The 23,974-nt window shown below is 42.4% G+C and overlaps 3 protein-coding genes across 5 annotated transcripts; 2 read left to right on the forward strand and 1 right to left on the reverse strand.

Moving 5' to 3' along the window:
- Positions 1 to 347: 347 nt before the first annotated feature.
- slc17a8 (solute carrier family 17 member 8) lies at positions 348 to 10,441 on the forward strand. The gene is made up of 12 exons (XM_037450381.2): positions 348 to 838; positions 2,380 to 2,635; positions 2,796 to 2,914; positions 3,954 to 4,068; positions 4,354 to 4,441; positions 5,100 to 5,186; positions 5,864 to 6,006; positions 6,679 to 6,828; positions 6,939 to 7,071; positions 7,357 to 7,467; positions 7,800 to 7,927; positions 8,907 to 10,441. Exons 1-12 carry the CDS (start codon positions 738 to 740, stop codon positions 9,234 to 9,236), a joined length of 1,761 nt encoding a protein of 586 aa, XP_037306278.1. The 5' UTR covers positions 348 to 737; the 3' UTR covers positions 9,237 to 10,441.
- A 2,001-nt stretch (positions 10,442 to 12,442) lies between these two features.
- On the forward strand, positions 12,443 to 21,065 carry nr1h4 (nuclear receptor subfamily 1, group H, member 4). 3 transcript variants are annotated; one of them, XM_037452196.2, is made up of 10 exons: positions 12,443 to 12,582; positions 13,206 to 13,379; positions 15,331 to 15,708; positions 17,090 to 17,230; positions 17,932 to 18,056; positions 18,151 to 18,249; positions 18,540 to 18,639; positions 18,764 to 18,910; positions 20,012 to 20,125; positions 20,223 to 21,065. In XM_037452196.2, exons 2-10 carry the CDS (start codon positions 13,283 to 13,285, stop codon positions 20,459 to 20,461), a joined length of 1,440 nt encoding a protein of 479 aa, XP_037308093.2. In that variant the 5' UTR covers positions 12,443 to 12,582; positions 13,206 to 13,282; the 3' UTR covers positions 20,462 to 21,065. The 3 variants fall into 3 exon arrangements, with proteins under 3 accessions (XP_037308093.2, XP_037308095.2, XP_037308094.2); XM_037452198.2 differs by lacking the exons at positions 12,443 to 12,582; positions 13,206 to 13,379 and adding an exon at positions 13,638 to 14,156; XM_037452197.2 differs by lacking the exons at positions 12,443 to 12,582; positions 13,206 to 13,379 and adding an exon at positions 14,155 to 14,285.
- Positions 21,066 to 21,629: 564 nt separating this feature from the next.
- On the reverse strand, positions 21,630 to 23,884 carry c1qtnf13 (C1q and TNF related 13). Its single transcript, XM_037452290.2, has 2 exons — positions 23,773 to 23,884; positions 21,630 to 22,792 (listed from the first exon to the last, which is right to left on the reverse strand). The coding sequence occupies exons 1-2, from the start codon at positions 23,792 to 23,794 to the stop codon at positions 21,705 to 21,707; spliced, it is 1,110 nt and encodes a 369-aa protein (XP_037308187.1). The 5' UTR covers positions 23,795 to 23,884; the 3' UTR covers positions 21,630 to 21,704.
- Between the last annotated feature and the right edge of the window lie 90 nt (positions 23,885 to 23,974).

Consider the following 23,974-nt stretch of genomic DNA (forward strand, 5'->3'; position numbering starts at 1 on the left):
CAGCTATGATTTGTGTCACAACATCAGAAAATAAGTACTCGAGGAAAAATGGGAGTCTGAACCTGGAACTTAATGCTTTGTCTCATACTTCACTTGCTCCCATTTCACACCACACACGTCCAGCTTCTCCTGTCTCTCCTCATCTTGCCACTTGTCAAGCTCATGCATATTTAACTGTTTGAGTTGCTATCTGATGAAGCCAACAGGCTGACGGGGTGGAGCTGGGGAGATGATGATGATGATGATGATGCTGATGTGTGAAGCGAGGGGGCAGGGTTTAAAAAAAAAAAAACCTGCTATACCTGCCCTTGCTCAACACAAATTGCTGCGTTCTGAGGTTCAGAGGAGATCTTACCAGTTGGTTTAGATCAGCTGCAGACAGGAGGGGGCTCACAAAGCCCAGAGACTAAAACCTGGATTCTACACTTTCATTAAATGGATCTTTAGAATGTGAAAATAGTTCCAGCGGCTCCGACTGACGGATACCTTGCGCATTAAGGAATACTTCACCATCATCTCACACTCCAGTGCAGTGGAGAGGAAAAGTCTATCCTACCTCTGAGGGACCTGTGGCACCACTGAATGGTGGAGCCAACCCCCCCGGTGCCAAAAAGTCAGGATGATGAACAGCTTCTAGTGGATTTTTTCCTTTTTTTGTCCGAGCAGAGTCGTTCAGTGAGGCATCAAGACACTGTTTTCTGAACAAGGTTGGAGAACAATCAAAGACACGGGAAAAAATGCCCTTTGGTGGGTTGGCAGGTTTGAAGGAGAAGGTGCTTAAACCTGGGAAGGAGGAAGTGAAAAACACAGTGGGAGACTCTTTGGGAAAACTGCAAAGGTGAGATGTGGGTTTGTGTGAAATGAGCCACAATGACTGTATGTGTAGAGTGTTGTAGGTTTTTGGACTGCATGGAATGAGCGTGTCACTCTTGTTGTTCTCATGGTGCAGATTAATGTTTGATTTTACTCTGTAACTAAGATGGAAACATCTGTGGTGGAGAGCCTGGAACCGAACACATTATGGCCGGCATGTTGTCAGAGATCCGGGCGATAAATAAATATTTGATTCTTCTGCTTGCTGCCAGGCGAGGCCAGTGATGTAATCACCAATCTTATTTTAGGACCTTGATATATATTTCATATCTGATACATCCTTAACAATGGTATGCGTGGAGGGTGATGGAGACCCCATTCTGTAAAGCAGTAGGCAATTTCCTGGAAAAGTTAATAGGAATCCCTTAAAATTCTGTTAAATGGAAAATATATATATATATATTATGTACTATTTTATTCTATTCTTGTATTGAAAAACAAACAATTCAAACTAATATTTAATGGTCAACGACCCAGTCTGGATAAGTCTGTAAATAATTGGCTGGAGTACAACATTGTTTGATTATGTCGTCCTGCTACACCAGACAGTAATTTTATGTGCAAATGTGTGTAAAAGAAAAGGCAATTAAACAAAATCCTTGAGAATCTAATTTCAATAGTGTCACACCTGGAAAGTTACTTTGTGTTGGCATTTCATAGTTATGTGTTTTAATTTAACCCATTTATCTATGGAATAAGTGATCAGACATAAACTCTTATTAACACGCTTTCTTATTTTTTGTTGTCATCTGACAACTCAAACATCTCAGACTGGTTTCATAACATTCACTTGTGTCTTCTGTTCCTTAATGAAGTTCAGAAGTTTTCTCAGAAACAAGAAACCTACTAACCGTGTTAACTATTCTCTTATGACATGACAGATGTCCGCAAAAGGTCTGCTATTAGAAGAATGTTTAACTTCAAATTTCAAGACAAGATATGAATGTAAAATAGGCTTTTCCATAGCAGAGCATTATTTTGTATTATGTACTATATTAGGAAACACTTGACTCAGAAAAAGGAAAATAGGACTGCTTGATATCAAAAGCAGAATCCCAGATTAATTGAGTGTCTTCCTGGAGAGACACTCAATTAATTAAGAGAGTTGATGGGATCGGGGGGGACAGCGGTACAGAGATGGATTCTGGGTTGTGAAACAGGTGTGGAGAGCAATGCACCTGAAGGCAACCTGATCCCAGCACTGCTGGGACCTTTTTAGCTGTGTCCAGGCTTCCCCTCCTGCTCTCTGTAACAGAGGAGAGACACTTGTGTTACTGGGCTGTTTTTTTATAAAACAAAAATAATAGAAGTTCTGTTTATCTTTGCATGACTTACAATTTTAACCTTCCAAAACCACAGATTCGAGTCAGCCTGCATTTTTTTGTTGTAAGAATAAAGAAGAAAAAGCAAATATGTCTTTAATTCAAGCTGAACAGATAACAATTGGTACTGCTTAAGGCCACATGCTCTTACTGTGATTCATTTTGCTGCTTTTTTGCCTCGTAGGAAAATGGACGGCAGCAATGTCGAAGAAGCAGACCACATTGAGCTGACCGAGGACGGGCGTCCGGTGACATCAGCTCCTCGCGCTGCGCCGCTGCTGGACTGCAGCTGCGGCGGTCTGCCCAAGCGCTACATCATCGCCATCCTCAGCGGCCTGGGCTTCTGCATCTCCTTTGGTATCCGCTGCAACCTCGGGGTTGCCATTGTGGAGATGGTGAACAACAACACCGTCTACATCAATGGGACCCCTGTGCTTCAGGTAGCGGAATTAAAACTAGCTATTTCTTTTGTATCCACACAGAAGAAAACGAGTATGTTCACCTCCATGTACTCTTTAAGGGATAAACCAGGTGGAGTATACCGAATGAATGCAGCTTTGTGGTAAATCTCTCTCTCTCTTTCTTTCTTTCTCTCTCCAGAGAGCTCAGTTTAACTGGGACCCTGAGACAGTGGGGCTCATCCACGGCTCCTTCTTCTGGGGCTACATTGTCACTCAAATCCCTGGTGGTTTCATCTCCAACAAGCTGTTTGCCAACAGGTGACTTGCACGTAGTCTCCGTTTTATCTTATTCAATCTTTGGGATTTTTGGTTAGAAAACCAATTTAATGATGATGTTCCCGAGAGAGACACTTTCAACTTTATTTTATAAACTCCAAAAGGATTAATCAGCTGATGATGTGGATGTGTCTGTCTCATGATTTGTTTTGCTCAAGTCGGGGTTGAGTTCATAATCCCGTATGTTAGGAAAGAATCCCAAGAAAGAAAGAAAAAAATAAAGGTTTGAGGTAAGAGTGAGTGGTTAAGGGGTTAAATCTGTACGCTGTGGTGAGCTGCACTGATGGAGCAGATAGCTCCTGTAATAAAAGCTTCACAGGAAAAGAGGACACGCCACTGACAGAGTTAATAATGAAAGATCGTGCCTCTGATTTCTTTCTAAAACACCAGCCCCTGGAATATTACAAGTGTCACTTTCACACTGTTTTGGAAAAAGAGAAGGAAGGGGGGGGAGGTGAAGGAGCGAATAGACGGGACACGAGCTGCAGGGTGGTGATGAGGCGGGATGAACGGGACGCTTTTATCTCCGTGCATGGAAGTGAGATCTGTCTGTCATAAGGCTGACTGACACGCTTTGACCGTCGGATATCTGCAGATATGCTGCCTGACAATATTAGACGTCAACAGCAGCTTTCAAACACTGTGTAGGACGTTTTATTGTGTTTTCACGGGTTACAGACAGATATTAGGAATATTGCAACTATTAGGAGTCTTCATGTAAAATAATTTTGCAGTTTGGTACTAAATATACAAGATAGGAGTTTGCTTGAAAGGACTGCTCCATTTATTCACATGACAAGCTGTGCACAAACTCAAATAATGTTGGCTGCTTTAGCAATTATTTGGAATGAATCAATAGAAATAATTGTATTTAAACATCGTTGTTATTTCCTATTTCCCTTTTTCATAAGAAAGGAGCTTCAGGTGGGCGTTGACGTTGCTGTTACCTCACTTTAGCTACACGTACCCCTGCACCTCCTCCTCCACACATACAATATAATGAAAATCCACACTTTTACAGGGTTTTTGGGGCTGCCATTTTCCTGACCTCAGTGCTCAACATGTTCATCCCATCAGCAGCGAGGGTGCACTACGGTTGTGTCATGTTTGTGCGCATCCTGCAGGGCTTAGTGGAGGTAAGAAAATACACCGGCGGTTTAACCGGGAAAAATGATCCACATAAAGCAACGTTTTGACATTTTGGGAATATAGGCTTATTTGATTTGTTGTAGAGAGTTGGATGAGAAGATCGGTATGAAACATCTCATTTGACTCTCAACAAGAAAGCAAAAAACGGTATTTTCCAAAATGTTACACTATTATTTTAAAGCTTTTCCTCTGTGACAGATGAATCCCAGGTTTCCTCTCAGATCAATATCTGACCTTCTTCTTCTTCATCTTCCACACCATGTGCCTGCTAGGGTGTCACTTACCCGGCATGCCATGGGATGTGGTCCAAATGGGCGCCACCTCTTGAGCGGAGCCGATTGGCCACAACTTCCTTCTGTGGTGAGCGATGTCGGCAGCGCGGCGCCTTTCATTGACCCGAACCAGTCTACACGGCCCCATGAGCCATTGTGCCGTTGGTCGGTAAACGGACGCGGCAGAGGTCAATTTGTGTTGCAGATTTTGACCACTACTGTCTATCCCAAATTGAAATAACCATATTTTATTGGGTACCATGACAACCCGCACATCAAAACCCTCTTGACATTGTCTGTAAATGAACACGGCTCACCTGCGCGCTCACAAGGAGCTTCTCCCTCCATTCACCTAGATGAAGCGTCACGTTGCTTTCTGTGCAAAAGCACTCTCATCCTCGCAGCTCCATTCACAGCCACAGTGTTCATGAATCCACCTGATAATGGAAAAACACATTAAAACACGCTCTCTGTCCCGACTTGGCATTTATTCAATGAAACTAATGTGTTTCTTTGATGTGTTTGTTTTCATTCAGACACATATTTTCGGTATATGGTTTTGTTTTTTGTCTAAAATTGAACACATAAAATGAAGCATTTTGGTTGCAACATATTTTTAAAAACCACAAAATATACTTTTAGTGGGGCTATATATGATATGGTTTTAGTTATTTATCACTAAGTCCCAATGTTCCAGCTGGTGTAATCATACCTTGACACTGACATTTGACACCTATTGTTCCCAGGATCGTATGCAGGAGCAGTGATCGCGATGCCTTTAGCCGGGGTGCTCGTTCAATACGTTGGATGGCCTTCAATCTTCTACATCTATGGTAAGACTCTCAACAAACACTTAAGTCACTCTCATTAAAACAATATGCAAATGATTATACACAAAATGTGTTCCTGTAATGATAAAGATCAAGACAAATATATGGCAGAACGTCTGATGGGAAGATCAATTCCGTTTGCCCTTTTAAACTTGTATACTAATTATAAAATGTGTATATGACTTAATTAGTAATCTCATTAAAACAATTGATTACATTTGGGACAGAACCAGGCTAGCTTTCGTGTTCAGCTAAGCTAACTGAAGCTCCATATCATACTTGACACATGTATTGATCTCTTTTCTGGCTGTTGTACTTTGCATGCGTCGCACAATAAACGTTATCTGAATTGCTTTAGTGTTTGATTAAAATGATTAACATTGACATAAAATTCATGCTTTGCCTAATGTGTTTTAATAAAATTCTACTCTGTTCCTGCTGTGATATAATCTCATGATTTATAGATGTAAATTAGCATCCTGTCTGTGCTCCGTGACTCATACCTTGTTCATTTCATTTTAATAATGAAAATTCTTGTGGTTCAGAGTAGTTAGAACTTGTTTTAATTAGTACATTTTGCTACCTAAAAAGCGATATACAAAAACAATATTAACACCTTTAAGTATATATATGTATATGCATGAACTATTGCTGAATGCTTGTTGTTGTTTCATGAAAAGGTGTTTTTGGGATCATATGGTATGTCATGTGGCTGCTGCTGGCATATGGAAGCCCGGCTGAACATCCGACCATCACGGAGGAGGAGAGGCTGTACATCGAGACCACCATCGGGGAAACAATGCGCCAACTGAGTGTGACTGAGGTGACAGCTGTGGACCTTGGGCCTCGTTCACCAAATGCTCTTAAGAAAAGAGTTGTGCTTAATCCCAGTTTTCACAAAGGATCTGGCCTTTTAATTTAAAATTGAATAATTTTACAACTAATTATTTTAGACATCATTATGTGTCTCCGGATACAGCACTGCATGGGTAATTGCATTCCGTGCATTTGTTTTATTTTATTTTACTGTTTTGTCGACACTGCTGCCGCTACTAAATATGATTTTTGCGCTTACTTCTTGCAGCAATATCTCCACTTCAGAATCACTGAAGTTTTTCTTTTTTTTGGAGTTGAGGCCTCCACCGTCTCTCCCACGTCTTTTTGACATTCCTCTGAGAGTGCACACGGCCCTGCCACCTCATGCCCTTTTATGGGAATTCATGCTATGCTAACTAGCCTAGCCTTGCACTAGCTTGCAATTTACGACGTATTCATTCTAAGACGGCACCTGCAAAGAAAGATCTGATGTTTAGGAACACGTCATCTAATTTCTTGGACATTTACTCTCACACTAATCAACACGTACCTACGCTTAACCGTAACAAACACCTGACCTACCTTAACCATCAACTGAGTCACCCTAAAATGTGTCATGATTTATGTTAACCCCAAAAGAAAGGCAAGTCCCCGCAATGCCTCTGTCTCCCAATCCCAGAAATTCAAGACGCCGTGGCGTCGCTTCTTCACCTCCATGCCCGTCTATGCCATCATCGTGGCCAACTTCTGCCGCAGCTGGACCTTCTACCTGCTCCTCATCAGCCAGCCGGCGTATTTTGAGGAAGTCTTTGGCTTCCCCATCAGCAAGGTGGGCCTCGCAGTTTCACTGCAGCTGTTCAACGGGCAATGACAAGCCCCTGAACGAAAGACAGATAGTTGACCAAAGGACTGCTTCACACGGCGTCGTTTGCTCAACAGGTGGGGCTCCTGTCCGCCGTTCCCCACATGGTGATGACCATAGTCGTCCCTATTGGAGGACAGCTGGCTGATTACTTACGCAGTAATAAAATCATGTCCACCACAAATGTGAGGAAAATCATGAACTGTGGAGGTACGTCAATATGCCATCTTTCATCTTTGTATTTTCAAATTAAGATAACTTAACGGTTCTGAACCATCCTTAAGCAAGCCAGCAGGAATGGTAACATGTCACATGTGTCATGTGACATGTGACTTTCAGCTATTGCTCTTGAGCTTTCAATAAGTATTTGAAATGTGTGTCTACAAAAGTCCTTAGAAAGATGCAGGTAATGTGTAGGATAAATTGAGGCATACATTAGAACATGTTTCTGACATGAGCCAACGACTCACATCCTCTGGTCCTTTATTTTGACAGGATTTGGTATGGAGGCCACTCTGCTGTTGGTGGTGGGGTTTTCTCACACTCGGGGGGTTGCCATCTCTTTCCTAGTTTTGGCTGTGGGGTTCAGCGGATTCGCCATCTCAGGTACGACCACATCTACACCAAAGTAACAGTTTCCCTGATATGTGATGCTTTTAGATTGAGCCGAAAATATGAGGGTTTTGGTAGAAGCTCTCAGGATGTTGCTTTTCTTTTTCTTCTTTCTTTATATTATGGATTTTTCTAAAAGGGTTGTGATGGCCTTTACACATGCTAGCCTGCCAAATATTCCCACAGGATGTTACCTACAGATTATCTTCAAGGCAACTCATAGCGTTCAAGTGGATCTAAGCCATTCTGGCTTTGGGAGAATGTACAGTATATTGATTTCACCATCCACTGAATCCATTCTCCTTGTGTGATCTTTGTTTTTTTAGGCTTTAATGTCAATCACTTGGATATTGCTCCTCGCTATGCCAGCATCCTGATGGGCATTTCTAACGGGGTGGGAACGTTATCAGGAATGGTGTGTCCTCTGATTGTTGGAGCCCTGACCAAAAATAAGGTATATGAAGCTGATTTGTAACAGTAACTGTTTTTCAAATGTAACCGAAACAAAGTAAAGACGCAGCTGGAGCCTCAAGGTTAGAGAGAAACTACCTAAACAGGTTGACAAGGGTTCCGCACAGAGAGAGTCAAAATAATAGAGGGAGTAAAGAGGATGTTGACTCGACAACAGCCAACGAACAGTGTTAATGCCAACTTGCAAAACACGCTACACAAAATGGCGTGATCGGCCTGTTGTAAAAAGCTTAGAGCACAGATAGCAGCGCAAGGGCAAACCAGCAGTCACCATGACAACCCTAAAGAACAAAGATTAACATATTACACATGGTACACAGCTTACAGGATTACTTTGCTCTGTATTTAAATAGTTTTCCTCAATAAAACACAATCTGCCTCTGCAGTCACAGTGTCACTTCAAACCAGCTGTCTGCAGGACACCTGATGCAGCTGCACCAGGTTGCATGAAATGTCTGTAATTAAGAGGCAAAGCTGAACAATAGACGTTGTCATCGTGGTTAAACCGTCAGCTATAAAACACCTTCCAGAAAGATGATCTGAGTCAGAGGCTGCAGGTACATGTATCAGCTCCTAGTGAAACAATCCAGGTGTTTCCACTGAGTCCACGAGAAGGAACACGAGAAGGAGCACTGAGGTGGTGACATTAGTAGGCCAAACGCCGAGCCAGCACACATATAGAGGGACATATAAAGTGGCGTATATTTTTTTATTGTTATTTATAAAGCCTAACAACAAACTAAATAACACTGAGCCTTATGTATAAAACATATCAGGTTTGCTTCTTACTTAAGCACAGTATCACTATATGTGATCTTGCACCTATCAATGGGTGTTGTTAATCATTTATAACCCCGTAAAATGCATTTTACACGTTGTAGTTGATAGTTTTGAGAACGGCAGTGGATTTACAGCATTACCGTAGACCTGATTCATGAAACACTCTGTTTACCTCTCCACAGACTCGCCTGGAGTGGCAGCATGTCTTCATTATTGCATCCATGGTGCATTACTCTGGGGTCATTTTCTACGCTATCTTTGCTTCTGGTGAGCAGCAGGAGTGGGCCGAGCCCGAGAGCACCAGCGAGGATAAATGTGGCATTATTGATCAGGATGAGCTGGCTGAAGAATCAGAGCTCAACATGGACAACACAGTGGCTCCCAAGAAGAGTTACGGAACCACAAACAATTCATCTGCAGGAAAACAGGGCTGGAAAAAGAGGAGAGGGGTGACCATGCAAGAGGAGGAGGAGCATTGTGGGAATGGCGAGTACCAGGACCGTTACCAGTGAGATGCACCAGGGGGCAAATGGACTTCCAAAACCATCGGGGGTGGTTGCGGCTGAAAGTTTGATTACAAACCTACGGAAATATAAGAAACAATGGAAAAGCAACGAGGAGCAGCAGCATCATATGTACCCCAAGACTTTTTTCCTTTTCGGTCAACACTCCAGTGATGTTCAGTAATGTTAAAAATCATGAGGGAACTCAACACAAACCGGTTAAAATGCTCAAATTTAACATAAATAATATAAAATGCAGTCAGAAAAATCAAGAAAAGAAAAATCTGAAAATATACACATGCAATGAGAATTTGAAGAATAAATGTTATCTGTGCTCTTCCATACAAACGTTTGTATTAAAAAGAGACACACATAGAGTTCATCATGCTCCGTCTGTGTAGGCCCACCGAGCGTTGTGTGGCTTACTTTGGACCAAGTGAAGTGTTTTGTGTCAGCTATGCAGTGTGAAAAGAGACGTGCTTTTGGAATGCAACGATGGGTTTGACAGCAGTGTTCATGTTATGAGCCTCATTTAATTGTTTGCTTGGATGTATTTGCTCCTGCTGAAGGATCGCACTTTGAACCGCTTGGCCTCGCTCTCCCTGTCTGAGCAGGTCCTAGTTCACCATCTGTTTGTGATGCTCCTCAAGCATTATGTCACCTTCATCATTCATCCTGCTCCGAGCTCATACTGGGAGGTGATGGATGGTGAGTTCAGTGGTGACGTTACCCCATGATGCATTCAGTGTAGCTCTATATAATCTCCTGGTGTTAGTCTTTTGGGAATTTGTCAATGTTTGATACATAAAGACCCAGTTTGTTTCTAAAAATAATGTACTGTAATGTTTATTCATAAAAGAGTATGGTACATTGATCTGTTCATCATTACTGTTAAAGAAGAGTCAATCAATTTTGTACTGTAAATTAGTATGTTATTATTCTTATTTACTTGGAGATGTAATATATTTCTATTCTGTGTTAACATCTTAATACAGACACATAAAATCCTGAGCATTTATTTCCTTGTTTGAGGTTATTGAGCATTTATGTTACATTATGTATTCAAACTATTTATAAAAGCAAACAGAAAGCTGCGGTCAGAAGAGTAAAGAGCTCCGCCAGGTGTGTCTGCAATGACCACAGCAGCATCGTGTGTTAAAATGAATGCAAAAAGGGCTGTAGAACTTCAAACAGACTCAATTTCAGAACCTAGCAGCGACGTAAGGGTTCGCCCCCCAAAGGGCCTGAAGTCATCGCACAACACACGTAACACAATCGTGCCAAAGCATAAAGATAAACTAATCAGCTGTTAGCGGTGAGCCAAACACCCTCTAAAACAATGGCAGTGTGCAAAGAGTCTGTGTGTTCCTTAATTTTGGTGCCACGCTAAGATTTTTGCTAATTACTCCCCAATTGCTGAGGATGGTGGGAATGTTGTTACAATACAGTGTTCTGGTGTTTAATCATAAAGTAGATTCGTGGAATAAGAATATCTTATTCCATCTTGCTTCTCAGCAAAGTCCGAAGGGCTCCTCCTCTTCTGGGAACCATGGATGTCACAACACTGATGTTCCTCCTTCTCCATTTTACCGCTTTGCTTCTATTGCTCCAGCTGGTTTTTTATTTTTAATTCATAAACATAAAGCCTTCGTAAAGACCCGATGCGCAAAGTAGACTACTGATGTCTTCTTTAACTTCTGGATGGAATAGACTGTGCTCACGTCAGAGAGCTGAAATGACTCTCTGCTCTGTTTCCCATCACGCTGTGGTAAACATCCTCCGGCTTATCTGTCTTCATCCGCCTGCTTCATTCTCACCACGGAAGATAATTGCTGGACAGGATATTTCTCCTCAGTGTCGGACCGGCCTCCGCAACACTACTGCCGCTACAAGGGATGGCAGTTTGAGGGGGTCCTCACGTTGTGAAATACACACATGTTAACATAAACGCTCCACAATTAAAGTAAAAAAACATGGAGGTTACAGACTTTGTACTGTCCTTGAACAAGATGCAGACGGTTGTGTCTCTTTTCGAGGTTGGGTTTGTTTCTGATATTTATATTTATGTCTGGAATGAGTAACAAGACGCTGAAGCGTGAGCTAACCGACTGGGCTTTTCTAATCCTCATTTCAAATAGGTGTTAATCAACCTCGCCAACACTTTTGAGCACTTTGACTGTTGTAAATGTAACTTTTTAATGTAAAAGGTGATTTTCCCCCCACATTCTCTTTAACACAGACCAGATTGTCCACAAACAGCCGGCAGCGACGGCAAAGGTTCTGTTGATTTCACAGAGAGCGTCTGTTGACTCAGAAGGGCCTCTTCGGATGGAGCAACAGCCCATCAATCATTAAACAATTGGGTTTTCTAGGGAAAAATTAAGCAAAATGAAGACAAGACGAATGGGATTTCCAGTGCGTCCACCTTAGAGAGAATAGAACAAGAGGGCAGGAACGCTGTGGGAGGAAACTGCCAATGTAAACAAATCTGGTGTTGACTGACAGGATAGAATGACTTTGATTGGTTCAAGGTCAGATCGCAACGATTGCTATGGTGCACTTTCAGGGGTTTTCTTTGGAAAACATTCACAACGTGCACACAACATATGTGCAATTATAAATAATTGGATTCAGTCTCTCCATGTGCTGAAATATAAATTACATATAGGAGAAAGGAACAAAGGAACAAAGCTTGATAGATCAAGGCAAATAATATAAATACTGTTTTTCAACCAAAGTAGAAAAACAAATGCAAATATAAATATGTAACTTAAATTGACCAATAAAAGTGAAGGGATTTGATTATTATGGACATCATTTACATTATAATATGTTACATACAGTATGCCCATATATACAGTGTGTACAATCTATATTTGGAATTTATTTACAATTCATGACGGATGATTTACGGTGTTTAACAGTCGCAGTGAAAAGAAGACGCGCCACGACGCTCTGTTTGTGTTCAAAGATAAACAATATAAACTTCTGGGCTGATAGCAGCGCTTCTTCCACTTGTTCCTTAATAACTGTCCATGTTTCGTGTGTGTGTGTGTGTGTGTGGGGGGGGGGGGGGGGGGGGCTGTAGGAGATGGATATTTTTTTGGTGTGTGTTTGTTTGGTGGGGGGTGGGCAGTTTAGTTGTGGAGGGGGATGACATAGACAGGAATGGACAGTTTAATTAATAACCACTATCCATTTCTCCCTGACCTCCACTGGTCAAACATGCTCTCAGTGTCCAGGCACAAACAGCGAAATGCTCACTGTCAAATATTGATTGAGCCGTAGCTCACGGAGTGTATGTCAGAATAAAGGCTGGGAAAGAGGAAAGTTACTACCGGGACTGACGGATAAGGTAAAAACTTTGATGTTTAGTCGGAACATATTTTATGTTTAATGGTGAGCAAGTGACTCCCCATTAGTTCTCTGTGTGCCATTGTGTGTGAGGAATGTTTGGCTGTTGTGTGGGTTGTTAAAGTGGACTTGGGGGTTCTGAATCCTTGTGCCTTGCTCTTGGATCTCAGGGGAAATTACACAGAGTTAATTAAAAAATGCAATGCGGTGGATGAAGTCTATGAAGGCAATTTTTCACATGTGTGGTCTTGACACCGGAAAGAAAAGCCTTTTATATTTTATATTTACGAGACACCTGTGAGCTGTTATACTTAGATATTTTGTTATGTATGTCTACTACTGGAGGCTTCTATACGTTATGTTTAGTAAGGTAACATTAAGAAAGACAACAATAATCTTGTGACACACTCTGTCAAGTGAGCCCTAACAAACCTGTGCTTGAATATGTGATTAATTACATTACATTACATCACATGTCATTTAGCTGACGCTTTTATCCAAAGCGACTTACAATAAGTGCATTTCCACATAGAATTCCATTGTGGTTGTGGTTCCAGAGGACCCCTCAAAGCTATAAATCTTCTCTGAGGATCACAAATAACACCATAGTTATGATTATTACAGGAGTAAACAGAGGTTTACTACGAGCACGATCCAGTCCAACCTGCATTCTCTGAGTTTGTGCCTGACAACCCTCCTGAATGAATGAGTGGGTGGGCCCTGACATCAACGTGGTGGGACCGCTGCAAATCCCACCCGGCGATGACTTCTCCATCTCAGAGAGCTCCCACTTGTTCGGTAAGTCAACTTGGCATCAGGAAAATAAAAAAAATATACAGCAGTGCTGTGATCCCACAATCACTGCGGCGAGCACACGAATGAAACGCATCTGTGTGAATACGTGTGTGAATATAGTACTTATGGTGGGCTGGCGGGGGGGTGAATGGGTCACACAACACACAACGTGAAAGTATACCAAAAAACGTGTGTCAATGATCAATGATGGTCATTTCATTATTTCACAAGTTGGGCTTTTAGAAGGACATTTTCTCTATCTGAGTGTAGTTTATCTTCTGCAGGTATTTGCTCATAAACTAAAAAGGTAGCAAAAAGAAATTAAAACCTATTGGCATTGTCTCGTTGCCATAGAATTTTCCAAAAGGGAGTTTTGAGCACTCCTGTAAACATGCAAGCTGTGAAGACCTGTCACTCAATCAACTGTGCTATGAACAGCCCACATCAACAGTAACCACTGATATCTTTGTTCATGCAGGTATGCAGAAACGAATTACCCGACACCCGCCATAATGTGTGGATGCATGAATGGATATTTGTTATAGCTGCATGAACCATTGCAGCAAACAGTGTGCAGTCGGCTTGTACCATGGTGCATATCTGGAAATGACTCAACACAGCTACTTGTAAATGTAAAGAAATGCAACCCTTTGGTTAATGAGTAGCCGTGGCAACCTTTGCTCCCGATTCTCAAGCAGCGGCCAAGGTGTTCGGCACCTGAGCTGCTGCTCTCACGTCTTTAAAGGAAGCTGCCCAAACTAAAGGAATCCATGGATGATGGTTAGTGAGTTAGCGGCAAAGGAAAGACCTACCTACAAAACCCAGGTGGACTGTTGGGACCAGAGTGTAAAGTCTGAGTAGTTTGTGTGTTTGGTCGCACGGAGATGGCCATGGTCCAGTCTTCAAGAGGTTAGCATTACAAGTACTTTACAGCTAGTGCGTTGGTGCTGGTGTGTCACTTTGCTTTCATGGAAGTTTAGCTTTCAAAGTAGTAATGATTCCTTACTGTATCTTACCGAATTTCAAAAATGCCAACTTGTTTGGAGTGGAAGTTACATGTCATTCTAAAAGACACAGTGTGTTCTTTGAAAGCAAGCTGTTAATCATTTATGGGTTTATAATATCTTTTGTGAGGGTTACCTACTACTGCTGAATGCACTGCCTTTTCCAACAAGCTTCTGCAGGTAAATATATCAAATATTTGTATTATAGAAGGTATCACACTGCAGTCTGTTGAGGTAAGATTCTGTGTGTAAAAGTAAAAGAAACTTCATTTGACATAAATGATAAAACGGACTGTCAATATTTCACTGCGTTTGACACTTGAGTTTCGTTACTGCTATTCTAAGTCCAAATTATTAAAACTGCACTAATCAAAATTCTGTAGTAACAAAGGGTTGATTCACTACCTGTGTTGTGAAAGGGTCTCTGGTGATGATGATGCCACAGACCATCTCTGCACCCCACAGTGATCTGTTCTGTAGCATCTTTCAGACCATTGTTTGGCTTTTCTGGTCCATAACTTATTATACTTATATAACTACATTTTCAGTTTTACATTGAAACAAACTGGTTTTTATTTTGGGGTCTAAGAACTGACTTCAGATTGCTTATAACAAAATAATCCCTCTGGGTTTTGACAGCTTTCCAACATCTTAGCTTAGTCCAAGTAATCATATTATGTTATATCAATTACACTTTGTGTGAAAGTGTACTTTATATTCTCCTCTAAGGTCCATTTGCGAGCTGTTTCAAATCTTTTCACCACAATTTACACTCAGATTTGTCAGGGGAAATAAAGATGACTTGAGCTATTATTATTTGATTCCACATTTACCCTGTATTATGACAACTGAGACATCTTCAATGACAACAGACTCCAAGAGACACAGCTAGGATCTAAAACAGATCCAGTGGGCATGCGGTTGAATAATCCCTCTTGTACTTCTCTTAGACATCCTGGCAGATCAAGGCAGTCCTCTCCTGCAGGATCCCGACATCTTACCCTTCAGCGGGTATCCCAGCATGCAGTATCCGTCCACGGAGCAGACCATGTGTTCCATACCGTACTACTCCAGTCAAAACTACTACCCTCAGTACCATGGAGAGGAATGGTTCTCCCACACAGGGATGTATGAACTGAGGAAAGAACCCCTGGATGGCGGCTATGTTGCTGAGATGGAGGAGGTGTCCCCCGTGGTGCCCGTCGTCTGCAAGAGGACGCGGCACATGTCGCAGGCCGGAAGGGTCAAAGGGGAAGAACTGTGTGTGGTGTGTGGAGACAAGGCCTCTGGATACCACTATAACGCTCTCACCTGTGAGGGATGTAAAGGTGAGGAAAGCTGCGCTTCAGTGACCGGACAGTGGTCTTGTAATTACTGTCTGTTCAGGCATATTTCGCAGTCTGTGTCTGGCTTTGTATGGTTTAAAGTATGTTGGGGCAAATATGAATGCTGCTGCTGTGTAGGAGGGTGTTTGTCCCAAATATCCTTCAAATATCCTACCAAATTTGGCAAAAATGAAATTGCCTTTGGCTGTCGTATTTAGCCATGCCCTCTCGTTACCAAGGATGATCAGATTGAGATACGAGCATTTGTGATTAATAGTGCGTTGGTAGTGTGGTCTGTGCTCAGAAGGCCTAACGGACAGATAAGATTGTTTGTAATACACTTAAAAACTTTGAATCTAATTAACTGTTTTTGTGCTGTTGATCAATTAAGATTACAGGCTGTTAGCCGCACTTTACAACAATTAATGCTAGTGCTGTACACTGTGCATCATTTGGTTGATTACATATTTGATTACATGAAAGTACAGTGCAGGATACAGAGTTGTCTCTGACTTGAGCTGAAGAAAAGATTAGGCTGATTCAAGATGAGCAAAGAATATGTGTTATAATATATGACAATATACAACAATACAATCCTTCTCCATGTAAAAACCATCCACGGTGCCATTGGAGTCTTGGCCTTTAGCTGCTGCTCCCCTTGTTTCCCCATCTGAATTTGCTGTGAATCCAGCCAAAGCACTAAGAGAATGGATATGAGTGAAATTCCACACTATGAGGTTGGACAATGGCGGAGTGCAGCAGCTCAAAGAAAGGCTGGAGTCTGCCCGGTACTGCGGCCCGATCGGGTTCCCTCTCAGCTTTCTGTTGTACAATGCAGGAGTGAGCTCGCTTACGCCAATGAATGTCATTCAGCTTAATGTTCCATGTCAGAATGTCTAATAACTGTTCCAAAGTTATTCTGGGTGTGTGTGTGTGTGTGTGTGTGTGTGTGTGTGTGTGTGTGTGTGTGTGTCCGACTGGAACGTTGCCACCTCGGTTCTGTCAGGATTCTCTCTGTTACATTATTAGAACAGTGTGTAACCTAAAAATAAATACTATTTATACTTCGTTTTCAATTATCCTTCCTGATAATAGGCTGAAATCTGCGTTAAATAAATACAGAGCAAAGATGATAGAATACCAAATTATTTTTTTAAAATGTTTACAAAAATACAAACAAACTATATTTGTTATCTAATAAATGTTCTGAAAGGAGCTCAATACTTTCATAGCGAAGTACATCTGTTATCAACTCATTACTTACTTGCAGTACTTAAGTCAATGTACTTTAGAATGAGCCAAGTAGTCCATGATGTACATCAAGTCTGGGCTTTAATCAGCATCTTCTGTCCCTGGATAACACAAAACAACTTGTTTTCATCAGGTTTCTTCAGAAGAAGCATAACAAAGAACGCTGTTTATAAGTGCAAGAGTGGCGGAAACTGTGAAATGGACATGTACATGCGCAGGAAATGCCAGGAGTGTCGGCTAAGAAAGTGCAAGGAGATGGGCATGCTGGCTGAATGTGAGTATCGCTCATTGTTAACAGACCCGTCTTTGATCAAGTGATTTGCACCATGCACACACAATGTGATATCTATTTAGTCCGGTCAAGTCAGGCTGTCCAAGGTGGCTGTGGTGAGCTCTCATGTCCCATCCTGACACGGCCTGTTGGATTTAATTGGAGGAATGGGTGAAACATATCACACAATGGAAAAAGTCCAGTTATTTAAACACCTTAAGATCAACCTACAAAGTGGCTGCTGTTGTAAAACCCAGTTGTAAATTGAATGTTCTGTATTCACACATATCTGAATGTGAGTATGGAGCCTGCATATGTAGATATCTGCCGTCAGAGTTTTATTATTAATTATTTGGAGGAGGGGTGCAGCCAAGTTGTGATGAATATTGCAGGTTGGCAGGTCGTCGTGACGCCACCTGTTGGAGCAAAAAGAGCTCTACAGCTCTGAAGTTACAAGGTCAAATAGAAACATAGTTTGCAACAGTAAAAGTAATTTAAAAAAAGGATCAAATGAGCACATTATTAGAAACGTGAATTGATTTCAATGTAGCCGTGACTCATGAACCACTGACATGTGTCATTGGATATGATGATATAATGTTAGAATTAGAGACCAATGCTGACAAATAAAGAGCTGTGAGGTGTTTAACACTCCCAGTGAAGCCTTCACCCCCCCCCCCCCCCCCCCCCTACCCCCCCGGCAGGCCTGCTGACAGAGATCCAGTGTAAGTCGAAAAGGCTGCGGAAGTACACCAAGGCGTCGCCGGGACAGTCGCCCGGTACCGAGGCGGACAACAAACAGGTCTCCTCAACCACCAGACTGTCCAGGGTAATCACCACCTGAGCCGGGTCGGGGAAATGTGCAGGTCTTCGTCCTCCTTTCAGAGTCTGTGAGGAATAAAATGTTGTTTGTTTTTCTTAAGGAAAAAGTGGAAATCAGCAGAGAGCAGCGAGCTCTCATGAAAGCCATTGTGGATGCCTACAACAGACATCAAATTCCTCAAGACGTAGCCAAAAAACTGGTATATTCACAAAGTGCATTTAGACATTTCTTGTTAAATAACAGTTAAATATCCATATTCCGGAAGTTAGCATCAGAGAGTGCAGCTCAAATGCACAGAGCCAGTACGAGAGGACGGCATAATCACACAATCTGACCTTGAGATACTAAAGTTGACATGACATGCTACCTCCAATGCTGCTACGCCTATTAGCATAGCAGCTCACTGCTGGTGGAATCGATGCAGCTCGCTGTGTCTTCTCTCTGTCCATCCGATGTTTTGTTTTGTTAACTCTGGTTTTGTCTCTGCAGCTGCAAGACCAGTACAGCCCAGAAGAAAACTTCCATCTATTGACAGAAATGGCAACAAGTCAAGTTCAGGTTTTGGTGGAATTTACAAAAAATATTCCAGGTATTGTGCCATAGTTTTCAGGCATTATGGAATATATATAGATATGCTTATTATATACAATGGACATTACCATGGGACACGTGATTCTCGCTGGATGGAATGAGTGTTTGGTTGCCTCTGGCAGGCTTTCTCTCTCTGGATCGGGAGGATCAGATCGCTCTTCTGAAGGGTTCGGCCGTAGAGGCCATGTTTCTACGCTCAGCGCAGGTTTTCAGTAGAAAGATACCCACCGGACACACAGACGTTTTGGAGGAGAGGGTACGCAAGAGTGGTGAGTCAACTGGAGTTACCTTTCTGGTACAACATACTTTACTTTTGGATTGAACAGCTCTGTTTAAAATTCATACGGTTCAACCCCACAAATCCTTTGGGTATTAAAAGAAGCGTCTTGTTTACTTTCACCTTCTGAAGTAATCCTACTCATTTCAGTGTGGAACTAAGAGATCTTTCCCCTTTAGCGTGAACCTTTAAGAATCTGCGCTGCATTGCACAACTAGCAGGCAGCACATGCAACATTTCACTTACAGCCAAGCAGCCAGTTCTAGTCAGATCAACCTTCAATAATTGATCTTCCTGATCCGTCTGAGGTAGCTTGGACGTGTTGACCTGTTGATCTCTGGCTGGGTGCAGGTTACACATGCACGCACACCCTCAGTAGCTACAGTTTCACTGTGAGGCCGAGGGAACCCAGCTCTTGGGTCAACTTTATTAAAACACACACACATATTGGTCTGTTTTTGCAGCCTCTGTTTACACATAACTCCCATATACAATAGCTCTCCAGCTTGGCGGGTTGAAGAAGTCATTTATATGTATGCGAGGTGTCATTATGTCAACTCGTTGTGACAGTTAGACGGACAGTGATGGCAGCATTGTGTGTGTGTGTGTGTGTGTGTGTGTGTGTGTGTGTGTGTGTGCGTGTGTGTATGGGTCCCTCGGTGCAGCCCTGGTTTGAATGGTGGGGATGAGGGACATTCACACTAAAGGCCAGTCTGGGAGAATAAGGGAGCAAAGCTGTCTGAAGAGACCATTGTTCCTTATCAAAACATCAAGAGCGCCATTGTCCACTTCTCTCCCCCTGAGCCCCACTGGCATTTCTGAATGCTCGATGATGACACACTCTACTAGAGTAAAGAGCTTTGGAAGTAGGCACTGTTGCCAGTGTGCAAGAGAAAACTGAATGCAAACATTTTAAATGGTCCAAAGAGCGCTTTTTCATAATCATGCTGCTTTATTTTTGAGTAATTTCATAAAGAATTTAAGATATATGTCCATGAACTATATGATCAGAGCTGAGTTAAGACAAGGGGAATTATGTCCATTCAGCATACACACAATATAATTTGAAAACTGCATTCCTGGCTTCCTGCAGGTATACCCGACGAATTTATGACGCCCATGTTCAACTTTTACAAGAGCATCGGTGAGCTCCACATGGTGCAGGAGGAACAGGCTATACTCACTGCCATAACCATCCTGTCTCCAGGTGAGCCAGCCCTACAAGTATTTTGCAATTCAGCAAAATGCTTTTTTCCCGAAAAAGTGTCACATTCTAAAATTAGCTCATGTATCCTCCTCTGCAGATCGACCTTACGTCAAGGATCCTCGGGCAGTCGAGAGGCTTCAGGAGACGATGCTGGACGTGCTGAGGAAGCTGTGCGTCCTGCAGCACCCGCAAGAGCAGCAGTACTTTGCTCGTCTCCTGGGCCGCCTGACGGAGCTGAGAACGCTGAGCCACTACCACTCCGAGATGCTCGCCTCCTGGAGGATGAACGACCATAAATTCACGCCGCTGCTCTGTGAGATTTGGGACGTGCAGTGACACCACAGGAGAGGCGGGGGAAAGTATTCCCATGGGGGATGAGAACATGAACATTTGTACTCGTAAGACAAAGTCATGGTCCAACTAAAGTGAATATTTATTTTGGGTGATGTGGGGATGTGGCATTAGATCCTGGGCCACTATCATTTGTTCTGATTCAGTAAATGGTTGAAAGTATTTCTTGTGTGCGTTTATTTGATGTAAAACAGTCCTAACATTCATTTCTTGTGTGAGGCAGCCAACTCTTCGCTGTCTCACTGTTGAGATGTTATGGACGGGGTTTTCAGTGCAAGGAGGAAACTTCTTTTTACTGTCAATATCATCTTGAAGTCCAAAAAAGTTCAAACACTGAAACTTATTCTCAGGATAGACGGTACTCACAAGAAATCGAAAGTTAAAGTGAATCCCTTCTCCTTTAAAAGGTTCACGCTGAAATATTCTTTTTGATTATTTGTATCACTGTTATTTTACTGTGTAGGAGTTCCCATACAGACATATCATGTGGTACATCCCTAAATGATATATCAGAGGGGCATTAGCAAAATCACTGTTGTTGTTCTTTTGCATGTTATAGCAATTTTCTATATAATTAAAAAACATCCAACAGAGACTTCTATCTCTATTTCTTTTGTGTTACTCACTTTTATTGCTGTAGGTGTTGTTGAGTGGGACAGTTGCAGTAGCTTTAGCAGAAGCTTCTATGGTGGGAGGACTAGTGAGGATCCATGAGGATGAGAACTCATTTATTTTGTTGTTTGAAATGAGACACTACAACATAAAAGTACCACAGAATTACAATTATTAGCACCACTTACATGACCATGATATGCTTCTAAATATCATGTAAGTACATTTTGCTAAACTATACATCATTTACAAAATATTCTTTTGCATGCAATATTTAAAACGTAAAAAAATGCTCTTTAAAACATCCGAATACAAATCATTATAAATGGTAAATACATTTATGAAACAAATCCTAATTGTTTTATTTTACTGACAACATTTTTTCATCCAATACATTATTTATTTGAGTGATTTCTTTCAGCTAATTGCACTTAAAAGGACAGAAATAACCTTGTTGCAGGTTAGTTAGTAGCCATAATTGTATCATAGCGCCCTCTGTTGGAGTAATTTGGCGACAAATGTTATATGGAGTTAATCGCTGAGGATAAGACAAAAATTGCTCTGCAGGTTTTCTACAATGTGAAAAGTATGAATGTGTCACAAAGGAGTGAGACACTCAGAGGGGGGTTCTGTCTTGAGTGGTGGCAGGTGGGAGTGTTTCTGCTTCAAGATAAACCAGGAAGCCAGAAAAGGTGGTGTACCTCCCCTGGTTGCTGTACACAGCATAGCGCTCGTCCTGCTGGCTGTACAGCCACACGCTGTCGCCCCGCCGGAGAGACAGCAGCAAGCTCTGACTTTGCATCTCCCTCCTTTTCGATGTGTCCTCGTCGAACACCATCGCCTGCACCTCGCCCTTCCCCGTCATCAGCTTCACGGAAAGGGCCTTGCGAGGATGTTTCCCCACGGTGAAGGCAAAGAAGTAAGCGCCTGGGAAGTGGCAGGTGAACAGGCCGGAGGTTTTGTTGAAATGCCCCCCGATGTTGACGTACTCCACGTCGAAGGTCAGAGGTGACTTCACCTGCTGCTTGATGCTCTGACCCATGAGTGTGGAGGTCCGTGCCACGGAGAAGGCGGACCGTGGCTGCTCTGACCTCCGACCTGTGGCCGAGGGGTCGGACCGGGGGGGGCAGTTAGGATGGGACGGCACTGATTGGGACAGCTCTGGTGGGGACAGGTGGTTGCTTACGTAGCTGTTAGGCAAAACCTCAGGAAAGACAAGGTATCCAGAGAAGGTGATGTAAGGGCCGGCATTGCTGTACGAAGCATATTGAGGATTCTGCTGTAACAGCAGCCACACGGTGTCCATCTCCTTCAAAGTGATCATGACACTTTGGCTTTGAAGTTTCCTCCCTTTCTTGCGGTAGTCATCGAACGCCATAGCCTGCACCTCCTCGCCGTTCTTCACCAGTATCACAGAAAGCATTTTCTTTGGAAACTTACCCACGGAGAAGGAGAAGTAGTAAGCCCCAGGGACGCGGCAGCGGAAGTGACCGGTGTCTGGATTGAAATCCCCTCCGATGTTGACCATGAGCCTGTCGAAGGTCATTTCCTTCTGCTTGCCTCCGATCACACTGTGGGTTCGGGTGGCAGAGAAGGCAGAGCGGACACCTGGGCTCACTGGAGGGGCATGAAGAGGCAAAGCTGGTCCGGAGCAGGCCATCACGACGAGCACACACACCAGGTGGCACCGCGGGCTCCACCGAGCTAACGACAGAAAAAGTAAGAAAAGAAAATGAAGGAAACGACACTGAGACAAACATGAGTCATGCGAGCAAAGCTGAATGTTTCAGATTTATTCACAGTACAAAATTAAAGTTGTATGTACATGTATAAAACACTTCAAGTTGCTAAGAAAGTCTTGCAAAGCTATGTCAAGATGAATCTTGCCACTCCAACCAAGCCGTGTGGGAGCATCAGCGCTGATGTGGCGGATCATCTCTGATCTTTCTGTGCACTGAGACAAAGACGCGATTAGCTGCCGGTTCGTCTGTTCCTGTGTGTGTTGAACAATGGAAAACGTTGGATGATTCGTTTTGGTCGGCGCAGTGCAGAATGTCAAAATAAAACGCTTTCATCATTTTCCGAACATCAGTTGTTATTATTACTATTATGTGCAAATTGATATGAAAAATTGTAGATTATAAATGTTTTTTTGTGGATTTTGTTTATTTACATTTCCGAAACTCGCCTATTATACCTTAATACACATTGGTAAGACCTATTAAGATTCAGAGAGAAAGTTATTATCATCTCAAACTAAATAGCTGGGAAGTAGGAGCTTCAATTTCAGAAACTTCTATAATCCCGACAAAATAAGAGGAAACCTGTGAGGGACAGACATGTGTAGTAATTAAAGGCTTCGATTTTACACCTGGCTGCTGCAGTTGTTGTGTGTAATTTACATATTTTACATAACACTAATGAAAGTTATTTATCCTTACAACGTGATGGAAAAGCCACTATCAATGTCCGAAAAGGACTGAGTTGGCCAAAGATACAATACACATGTTAATAAAGAAAGAAGAAATATAGCAGCGAATCAAATTAAAAACATAAGTATACAAAAACCATTTTATTATTCTCTTGACAAGACAAAAATAAAAAAAATCAAGCAAATTTTTTTCCCTCCTGTTTAAACACACAGTTATTCTCAAGGAAGTAACCAACAGAAGCATCAAACCCACCTGTTGGTCTGCTGGACTTCATCTTCTGAGACAGCTTTTAAAATGTGATTCCTGTTAGTTGTCTCCACTGCTAATACTCGTGTAACAGGCCTCACCACCAAGGGGACAAAGCTTCTGTCCATACAAAAATATCAGGAGGAGGAGCTCCTCGCCCCCTGTACCTGTTCCTGCTGAGCGAAAGAAAGTGAAAATACAGCTCTAC

Source organism: Pungitius pungitius, chromosome 6 (assembly GCF_949316345.1).
Source record: "Pungitius pungitius chromosome 6, fPunPun2.1, whole genome shotgun sequence".
In the NCBI taxonomy this organism is placed as follows: domain Eukaryota; kingdom Metazoa; phylum Chordata; class Actinopteri; order Perciformes; family Gasterosteidae; genus Pungitius; species Pungitius pungitius.

Bases quoted from the DNA above. Each gene is read 5' to 3' on its own strand.
- slc17a8 (XM_037450381.2), top strand. From the start codon at position 738: ATGCCCTTTGGTGGGTTGGCAGGTTTGAAGGAGAAGGTGCTTAAACCT. The intron at 4,442-5,099 runs GTGAGCGATGTC...TATTGTTCCCAG, and splicing joins GGCCACAACTTCCTTCTGTG to GATCGTATGCAGGAGCAGTG. The intron at 6,829-6,938 runs GTGGGCCTCGCA...TTTGCTCAACAG, and splicing joins TTGGCTTCCCCATCAGCAAG to GTGGGGCTCCTGTCCGCCGT.
- nr1h4 (XM_037452196.2), top strand. From the start codon at position 13,283: ATGAATGAGTGGGTGGGCCCTGACATCAACGTGGTGGGACCGCTGCAA. The intron at 18,250-18,539 runs GTATATTCACAA...TTGTCTCTGCAG, and splicing joins AAGACGTAGCCAAAAAACTG to CTGCAAGACCAGTACAGCCC. The intron at 18,640-18,763 runs GTATTGTGCCAT...TGCCTCTGGCAG, and splicing joins ATTTACAAAAAATATTCCAG to GCTTTCTCTCTCTGGATCGG.
- c1qtnf13 (XM_037452290.2), bottom strand. From the start codon at position 23,794: ATGAAGTCCAGCAGACCAACAG. The intron at 22,793-23,772 runs GTGGGTTTGATG...TTCTGTCGTTAG, and splicing joins GAAGTCCAGCAGACCAACAG to CTCGGTGGAGCCCGCGGTGC.